General features: G+C 41.2%; 1 protein-coding gene across 1 annotated transcript; it reads right to left on the reverse strand.

Annotated features, from left to right (window-relative positions):
• Window positions 1-296: 296 nt before the first annotated feature.
• lrrc74b (leucine rich repeat containing 74B) lies at window positions 297-9,980 on the reverse strand (the record flags this gene model as incomplete). The annotated part of the gene is made up of 10 exons (XM_084468196.1): window positions 297-422; window positions 497-592; window positions 1,052-1,130; window positions 1,615-1,730; window positions 2,557-2,666; window positions 4,998-5,204; window positions 5,748-5,880; window positions 7,061-7,203; window positions 7,780-7,915; window positions 9,819-9,980. 10 exons carry the CDS (start codon window positions 9,978-9,980, stop codon window positions 297-299), a joined length of 1,308 nt encoding a protein of 435 aa, XP_084324322.1.

Consider the following 9,980-nt stretch of genomic DNA (forward strand, 5'->3'; position numbering starts at 1 on the left):
ATTTAATAAATGAAGTAGCCCTACAAATTATTCGATAATTCCATCGTTGATTAATGAAGTGCTTTTTATGAATATATGCGGCATATGCGGTTAAATGAAAATGGGCGCCGTTGTAAGGACTTGCAATAATTTTATATAGCCTATGGTATCTTTATTGAAAATATGCAAACTGTAGTAAGACAACATATGTTTCATTATGTTAAAACAACAACAATATTACAATAAACCTATTTTGTAGCACGAAGGACCATGAAATGTAGACTACATTTTGTTTAACCCTATAGTTTGACTGTAACTTAAGGTTTTCCAGCTTTGTGTGTTCTGAATGTGTCTATTTTGTCTCCATGTTTAACAACAAGCATAGGGATGGTCTCTTTAACCATTGTGTACAAGTCTTCAAAATCCTGGTTAACAGTCATGTCCTGGGGAAAGATGGAGAAAATCAAATGAGCTGTTGGATTCTTTAGATTAACACTTATTATTGTGTCCCACTTACAGCAAAATCCAAGGTTTCTAATCCAGATTGTGGGTTTCCCTGCAAAGACTTCAAGAATCCATAGCAACCAGCATTCTGAATGGGGTTCCGTCCCATCTAGACCATAAGAAAACACATTAAGGACCCCAGCAGAATTGTGAATAGGTTATATCTTGATGCAGGTGGGCACACACACACAACCACGCCTGCATTGTTCAGCATAGCAATAGCATTTAACAGCCTAACCTGTTTGCGTGTGGAGCATCCACAGTACCCAAACCATTGAATAGTGAAAAGTTGTAATTGGATGAACAACATGAGGATTTGTCTGGGAATTCGCTGAGCTATATAAACTGCTACTATGTGTTATGTTGGTACTCAACATGAATGAATATGAAAAACTAAGCAAAAAAAAAAGCGTAGTTTCTGCCTTTAGTTGCAAAAACACTATTTCAGTCTGTCACGGCTCTGGGGATTATGCCCGATTGTGAATGTTAAAATTGAAAACAGTGATTTATGTATTTCATTGATGTCAGTCTAGAAACTGGGACTAATCTTCTTTTAATGGCCGCTTACATTGAGAGATTTCAGCGTTTTGTTGACTGCGAGGCCCAGAGCAAGATGGATCGCTCCTTCAACGGGTACACGGTTGTTGCTGAAGCAAGAGATGAACACAAAATATATAAGATATATATATATACACACAATTTGAGTTTTTGGGTGTGAGACAGGCGATATAAAAATGCATCACGTCTCTCTGTTTATGTATAATCAAGGGTGTGGTAAGATCACATGAACATTTATCTTTTGGAAGTTTATTTTAGGGCAAACTTTTTGTTTTTCCCGAGATAACAACAGCTTTATGCGTGCTTTGTGAACGTCATTACCCATGGGAGACACATCCACGGAACAGAGATTTCGACAAGAGTATGCAAATGGAAATCACCAGGCATTTAATAAAGAATCTGCGGGTTTCTTTTCTTTTTTTTTGCCTCACATTATAACCAAATAAGGTAAGACTACAGAGACCTTTCAGTATTGCTGGATGAAAGCAGATCTTAACAGATCTAACCCGTGCCCCTTGCAAACCCAATTACATGCTAATTTGATCACCGGCAGCAGATATAACAAAGACCCACCTTATGTTCAATTCTTCCAGAGTGTTGTTCTCTTTAAGTGCCTCTCCCAGAGCAATGGCTCCTTCCTTCCCCAAGCCATTGAAAGACAAATCTAATGCTCTAAGAAATATGTTTGCCTAGAACACAGCAGAGGAGCATGGCATTTGCAAACCATGACAAAATCGCTAACCACATCAAAAAACTCCTCAGGTGGATGTGAAAGTATATTCTGTAATAAGGTTACGATAAAAGCACAGAAACAATTCATGCGAGTGAGCGGCTGATGTGGGCGCTGGGAGCAGATAAATAGGGCTCTTGGGTCCTATCTTTGAGGTCTATCATTAGCTTTATGATCCCGGTCATCTCCAAAGCCATACCTCAGAACTATGCTCTTTAGATGGCCGATAAACACCAGACCAGACCTTGTAAAAAGTTTTCTTCCATTGGTAATCATTTGTTCCATGAGCTTGTTAACAATAATATGATATAATATTCACAAAAACCCTGTAATAGATCAACATAATTCAGTGAGGGGGTTGCTTTATCTAAGATACAATACAACTTTATTAATCTCCCGTAGGAGAAATTCGTTAAATCTAATATCAGTCAAGCCAACTCTTTATATTTCATAGCTCACATAAGGCAGAAGCTGCTATAAAACTGCTATGTATCTATTGTTTCAAACAAACAGAACAAGATGGATATATTGCACATGGGGATTACAATACAATATCTGTGATAGAGCTAAAGTTCGAAAGTTTCAGGTACTATTAGTCTTGTGCGCACTTACAATAATGGAAGTCGCTACTGGCCATGAAAGTATATATAAAAGATAGAATAGATCTTAAAACCTCCTCAATCACATATGCAGCATTGCATGTAACCCTGCCCATAACTGGCAACTGGGACTTCAACCCTGGGTTACTGATTTGTCCTCTAAATGTTATATACAGTACTGTTTACCCCGAGGCCCCTGGCCAGCATCACTCCTCCTCTCCCTCTGATGGAGTTCCACGCCAGACTGAGCCATCGCAAGCCGGTGTTCTCAGACAGACACTCCCCTAAGCTCTCCCCTGCATGTTGAAGAAGAACAAGGGAGAAGCGATAGTGACTCAGATTGCAGCAAACAAAATGATAAGCGGGTAACAAAGTGGGCTACGTTGTGTGTCTCTCTCCCGGGTGGATATAATTACTATGTGTGAGAGACCTAATAAGACTTTTGACATGCCTCAACATCATTGTGTATGCTGTGTAAATGACCCACAACTAAGGGGTATATTTGACATTACGTTGCATTATATCAAATAGCAAACCTGCATCTTATTTTGTCGGAAACAACTGGATTTTACTCCTTAAATCCTGGTAAAAACTTGGCCGTCAACGCAGAAGGTTATGGCCCCCTGGCTAACAGGCTGGTCGGCTGTTGCAGGATTACCTCAGCAGCACTGCTACACGATTCCTTCATTAAGAGAAACAGGTGACATTTCACAGACCCTTTTCACAGAGCTAGCATAGCTGGTCTACCTATAGCAAACACAGGTGTCAGGGGTACCACTTATTATGGCTCTGGTACAGTGAGCACAGTGAGTGTGTAACAGTAGATAACACTAGTAGGGAGACCATAGGCTGGTCATGCTAGGGCTCTGACACACATTCACACCTGATGATAACGCAAGGAGCTACAGGAGCTACATTTCACCCTGTTGCATCACCTCTGTGTCCATTGGTGTTGAATACATATTGTGTGATTTAATATCAAAATTATCTAGGCATCTAGGCTAGGCATCTAATCATATAAGTATGCATATATATATATATATATATATATATATATATATATATATATATATATATATATATATATATATATGCTGTTTTTAGAGATAATGCTGTGTGAGCTTTTCATTCATTTGTGGAGTGGAGGAGGTGTGACTTCATCAAATTGATTCAGATTATTTTGGGAGCGGTGCCACCTTCACCAACGCATGAAGGTAGCTGTCATCTCCACAATATTGAATCGGATGAGTGTAACAGATTGCATGATGTTTTCTATGATCAATTGGTCTTGTTTTCTCGAGTACTCGTGACCTTTGGAGAAGGCTGTCCTTTATATCGTCTGTACTCGCTGAGGGGGGAATGGGTGCTCCATGGCATCGTAGTGTGTCAGCACCAACAAAAGGGCAAGAGGGACACCATTCTTATCAACAATTGCTGATCCATGTGATTAGCCGCAAGAGTTTTCCACTTCAGCAAATGGAACCCTACTTAACGGTAAGTGTGTGGATTGGCACCCACACACTTACTGTTGCGTTGAACAACGATACCACCATAACTGTGGCGACGTATGATGTCACAAAGGATTTAGTGTATTGAGTATATTCCCTTATATTTACAGTAAAGGCAGTCCGAAAGAAACCTATACCCAGAAAGGATGTACTTTTATGTTCTCGGAAGTTGTAACTTGAAGTCACTTTGGGGCATTCAGGGATTGTTTCTTTCATTGCTTGCTAGAGGTTATGCAAGTTGTATTCCTTACTTCCCAGCACGTTCTTGTTCCAGACGGTGCCTGTCAAGAAGCTCATTCACATGATAATTGACAGAGGTTTTAATAAAGGTCAATGTTCTCGACCTTTGAATGCCAACAATATCTTCCACAAGAGCAGCCATCTGAGAAGCAAAGAAGGTATATGCCAAAAATGTGTGTGTGTGTGTGTGTGTTAATTTGAGTCTGTAAGAAAGGAAGAACGATATATAAATGAAAATGGGTGCCGTTGTAATTAGATGAACCATTTTATGCTTATACCAAATATTTGTGAAGCCATTCAACAAAAATAACCTCTGCCCTTTTTACACACAAAGGAAGTCATTATTGATCCGAAATGATGTCCTTGACTACACATGTGACTTGCATGTGTAGAGTAATATGTTATCATTACCAGTAATAACCAATTAGGATATCAATGGAACATTTTATAGGTAAACGTACAACATTTAAAGGGCCCTCTGAAGGCCACTCTTTTTGTAGTCTTTAATTATATTAAATTTACAGAAGGAGATAAACACCATAAATATTTAATATTGTATCACAGCTATTGTGTTTCTATGTAACATGATACCACAATCCTATCACAGTATATATTCTCCTTAATATCATGCAGTGTATGGCAATGTGTGTTTGCATGTGAGGGGAGTGAGAAGTGAGTATAAATTATTATTATTTTTTTATCTGGGAAAATAGTGTGGCAGCCATAGGAACCGCTCCCTCATTGTGTCAATGATATAAATAAAATATAATATAAAATACCTCACAGTGTCCTCATTCCTTTCTCGTCAAGACTATATATTTCTGCCATAGCAACGCAGCTTCTGGTGTCATGGCGACTGGATCCAGGTGTGGCGGTTACCTGCGTGTTCCCCCAGGCCGTTGTGGCTGAGGTCCAGGTTCTGCAGCTTGGTGTTGGTGGTGAGAGCCCGGCACAGGTGCTGGACCCCCCACTGGCCCAGGAGGTTCCCTGACAGACCCAAGCGGACCAAGGTGGTGTTCTCCTGGAGCATGCTGCCCACCGCACGTGCCCCACGTTCCTCCAGCCGGTTGTCTGACAGGTCCACCTCTGTGGATCACATGACATTACCGGCATGACTCAACCCATCGGGAGGGGAAATGCTTCTCATTTGGTCAAGTTGTTCTCTATTCTGGTTTCTGGGCATGGTGACAAATGGCCACGATGGCTGTTGTTTTGCCATTGCACTTTACTACCTGCTACTTCCGAATTATTTTTTTGTTTTGGGGCACTTGTTGATTCATGTGTAGAAAATCAATGCACAAAATTTAAAGATAAAAACCCCTTCAACCCCACGTACGACAAGTTGAAGTTTGTCACATCAATGAGCCACTAATGCCCCCTAAGGTTGGAGAATGTGGACCACAGGGGTAGTGGCAAGTGAATGGGTGAGATCTGTAATAAAAATTTAATTAAAAAAAAGAACCAGACAAGAGGTAAAATGTGTCTGCATTCGGCATGCCTGAGAGTGTTTGTGCGCAAGCACACAACCGTGAGACTGTGTCTAAATGTTTGTCCTTATGCGTGAGTTCATGCGTGGGTGTGTGAGTGTGACTGAGTGCTTTTTGGGTGTGTGTTTGTGAGTGAACCCACCTGTAATATAACAATTTTCTTTTAACATCTCTGCCATGGCGGCTCCGCCCATCCCCTCCATCCAATTATCTTGCATGTTCAGCTTCTGGATGGAAGTGTTGGTTACCAAGGGAACCGCCAGCGCTTTGGTACCCTGTAGAGTACACCCCCCCACCACCCCAAGAAAAAGAGACTGTTTGATCACCACTCATACCAATATTCTTTCGATGTCTGATTTTAGTGTTAGTCTCTGTGTCTCTATGTGCGTGTGCGTGTGTGAGTGTGTGTGTGTGTGTGAGTGTGAGTGTGTGTGTGTGTGTGTGTGTGTGTGTGTGTGTGAGTGTGAGACCTAGCCATCAAGAAATTACTAATCATAAAATGTTAAATTTGGTTAACAAAAAAAGTTGGATTAATCATTGGTTTCATTGTCTAATCTAGACCCAGTCTGAAACAATCAGGACATCCAATCTGCCTGCCGGGCATTGCTTAATACAATACATACAATTGCTAGCACATCTCCCTCTGCGACAAAGAAATATTTTACTTTATGTACCTAAGGCCACACTGGTTCCATTTGTGATGTTTTCTAGCTGAAGAAACTCATCAGAAATATCGTGTCATCACTCAGCTGTTTTAACACAGGAGCTTGCTCCGACGCCTTTGTTTAGATGTGTGATGATGTGTGAGATTTCTGAGAGTACTTGATATTCACGAAAATAATAACTGGTTAATAACCAGTTTCTTAGCATAAACTTCTTGTGTGTAAATACATGCACCTCAATTTTCCTTTGCACTGTTTGAAAGCTGGATAATATGCCTAAATATCCTTTGGGAAGAAGAAAGGTGTTCTATTATACATCTATTAATGTTGATACATTTCAATGACTGCAGAGCATGTTTATTGTGGTAAATGAACAATCTCACACACTTTCGGAGGATATTTAATGAAAAATAATCAGGATTTCCATATTATGAGCAAATAAATAGCTCTTTGCTATAAGTGACAATGAAATGCAGTGTTCAGTTCAAGACACATTATCCATGTTGATTGAATTTAAGTGTTTGTTAAAGTGACAGCAGTAACAGTGTGGAGGAGACAACCAAGGACTAGGTGGAGAGATTATATCTCAACACTGGCCTGAGAATACCTCGGGATCCCCCAGTCAGAGCTGATCAATGTGGCCAGGGAGAGGGAAGTCTGGGGCCCCCTGCTAGAGCTGCTGCCCCCGCAACCCGACACCGGATAAGCGATTTTAAAGATGAGGATGAGGTTAAAGTGAATAGGATAGAGGACCTCCGGCACATGCCTTCCTACAGGGGGCGCTGTGTGTTACCTGGGGCCCCAGGCCGCGGTGAGCCAGAGACAGCTCGCTGCTCTGCATGTTCTGCAGGACGTAGGAGGCGGGCACCACCTGACACAATTTACAAGCCTCCACGTAACATGCCTGCCCTGTTCGGTCGTATCTTCCTCTTGTGTCTGTAAAACATGATACATATAAAAACAATTGCAATATAATCATCTTTGGTTATATACATCCCCCCCCCTCTCTCTCTCTCTCTCTCTCTCTCTCTCTCTCTCTCTCTCTCTCTCTCTCTCTCTCTCTCTCTCTCTCTCTCTCTCTCTCTCTCTGTGACTGTGGATATTCCCTGGAGGATGTTTTCCTGCCTCTTGGAAGAGCATTCAAACCAGATGGTTTCCACTTCTGAATTGTGAAGAGTGGCTGATACAAAAGACTGAGATGAACTCATTAAGATGCAAATACAGACCTCTGTTCACTCGCCCACGTGTGTGTGTGTGTGTGTGTGTGTGTGTGTGTGTGTGTGTGTGTGTGTGTGTGTGTGTGTGTGTGTGTGTGTGTGTGTGTGTGATGGAGGTGGGCAGTGTGTGATCACAGTCATATCAAAAACAGTCTCTTCTGACTTGAAGTTAAACTCTCTCTCTCTCTCTCTCTCTCTCTCTCTCACTATCTCTCTCTCTGAAACCTTTTAAGATGAAACCCCCCCGAATTTTAACTGAATATATGCAGCATATATAACATCTCTGTTTCTCTACCTTCCAGCTCTAAGTCAGTGTCATAGTCTTCCTCCTCCTCCTCCTCCTCTCCATCCTCCTCCTCACCGCCGTCTCGCACCTCCCCTGGAGCACCTGCTGGCCCACGCAAGTCACACGCTGCCCAGGCCACGGTCTGCTGCCCAGAGAGAGATGGAAGAGAACGATGTGGGGAGAGTCAGAGAGAGAGAGAGAGTCAGAGAGAGAGACTTTTTTTGACTTTTAAAATACTTTTATTCCATTACTCAGACATGTGATACATCATAAACCATACATTTCTTTCCCTTTTGTTAAATCAAACAAAAAAACAAACCCCATCGTATTAAACATGGAATCTTGTTCCATCAGTGGAGTCTGCTAAACATGTCATATCACCACCGCTGGTTGAAAGTCATTTCACAGAATGTAAAGACAGCTGCCACCCTGCCATCACAAAACGATTTCTGATTCAACAGAAATGTACGTTTCCCCAACAATGTCCATAGAAGAGAAAACAAAGTCAACAATCTGAAACATTCTGTAAAAAAATTAAAAAGGTTAACATGCATTAGAAATTACCTTCGATTTGGGCTGACTTATCTTGTGGAAATGCTTCTGCATATTAAGCTCTGTCAGAGTGGCATTTTTTAAAGCCGCAGTAAAGGAGATGAGACAAATTATAGTGAGGGAAAAAAGATGCAATGCTCATTTTATGCTGAGCCTTTGTGTCATACAGGATCTTGTTCAGTCTAGTAAGGGAATATAACTTCTGCTTGCCCTTCTAAACAAACTACTCCAGAACATGCGACACTTGCAGGACATTCTCCATGAGACCTTTCTCATATTTATTAAAATCTATTTCAAATTTGTCATTATCGGAACTGCAGCTTGCGATGTGCCAAACCGATGGAAGTCGGCTTTTCTGGTGAAACAATGTTACACTCAGTTTGTTAGAGCTTCTTGGTAGAAAATAAATAAGTAAATAATAATAATAATAATAATCCACAAACATGGGCAAACATGTTAACTCATTTTATGTTTTTTTCAGTTGGATTCTGTGGCTACCTATCTTCACTAGCTTTAGTTGAATCTTTCTTTCTTCTTTTCTTTGTTTTGTCTTTTTAAATTGTTCATTATTTTATGCAAACCTTCAATTTGTGAATGGCATGTGGATATTTAATGTGGCACTACCTACCCAGGAGCACGCAGATCGGTGAGCTGAATGCAGAAAAGATGCAATTAAAATGGATTCCCAGAGTGAAAGCAAGGTTGGATGGACGGGTCAAATAGGCGTCAGTCTCAAGGAACGCCTCAGACAAGGACAAAACCACACTAAGCTCACATTTATGAGCGAGGCTACATTATTAAATCCTCATGTGTTTGAAAGGGGAGCCAAAAGCCCTGTTCGACTTTTGTTTTTGTTTTCAAAACACACTCTGCAAGTCTGAGTTGGTCAACCAGAACTGGTTATTATTTTGAGCACATTTTTGAAGGCCAATGTCACATCAAATGTCAAAGTCTCTCAGAGGTCACAAAAACTATCCAGACTCTGCTCACTTGATGCCAATCTCCTCTCTTAGGGTTGACTGTTTTACTGCCAAGAAAAAAACTGCTTTATGGCGCTTTTTGGGCTTTATCGGCCCAAAAATAGATCTCTGTAGAAGTTTTTTGAGTGGGCACGATTTCATATGTTTAACTTGACTCTCTTTGATGACATGAAGATGATCTTAGAAGGTAGGAATATGATCACCCTGAATGTAGAAGGAAAGCTAATCAGGAAAAGGCCATGATACTATTATAATAAAAGTTAGGGTTAGGGTTGGGCTCATCTATTCTATTATGGTAAGGGTTAGAGTCATCTATACTAATATAGTTAGGGTTAGGCTAATCTCATCTCCTTTAGGCACAAAGCCTGGGCTGGAAACCAACTACTCCAAGTGGCAGAGTTAAGCCTTGTTTCCTGTTCTACAGCAGTTTCTACAGGTGTTGATTTTAAACCTTAACAGACAAAACTATTGTTCAAAACAAATATGAAGCTTGCAGATAATAATCTAAATGCCTACCTGGTCGTCCACACTGTCTCTGCTGAGAACCTTCTGAGCCCTGCTGGGTGGCCTTTCTCCCACTCCTCCCATCTCTTCTCTCTCCCACTCCGTCTCCTCATCACCGTTCTCCAACACGGAGGGCAGCAGAGACCCCCGGGCCAGCCTCTTCCCACTCACCAT

Source organism: Micromesistius poutassou (genome assembly GCF_964030765.1).
Source record: "Micromesistius poutassou genome assembly, chromosome: 5".
Taxonomy (NCBI): domain Eukaryota; kingdom Metazoa; phylum Chordata; class Actinopteri; order Gadiformes; family Gadidae; genus Micromesistius; species Micromesistius poutassou.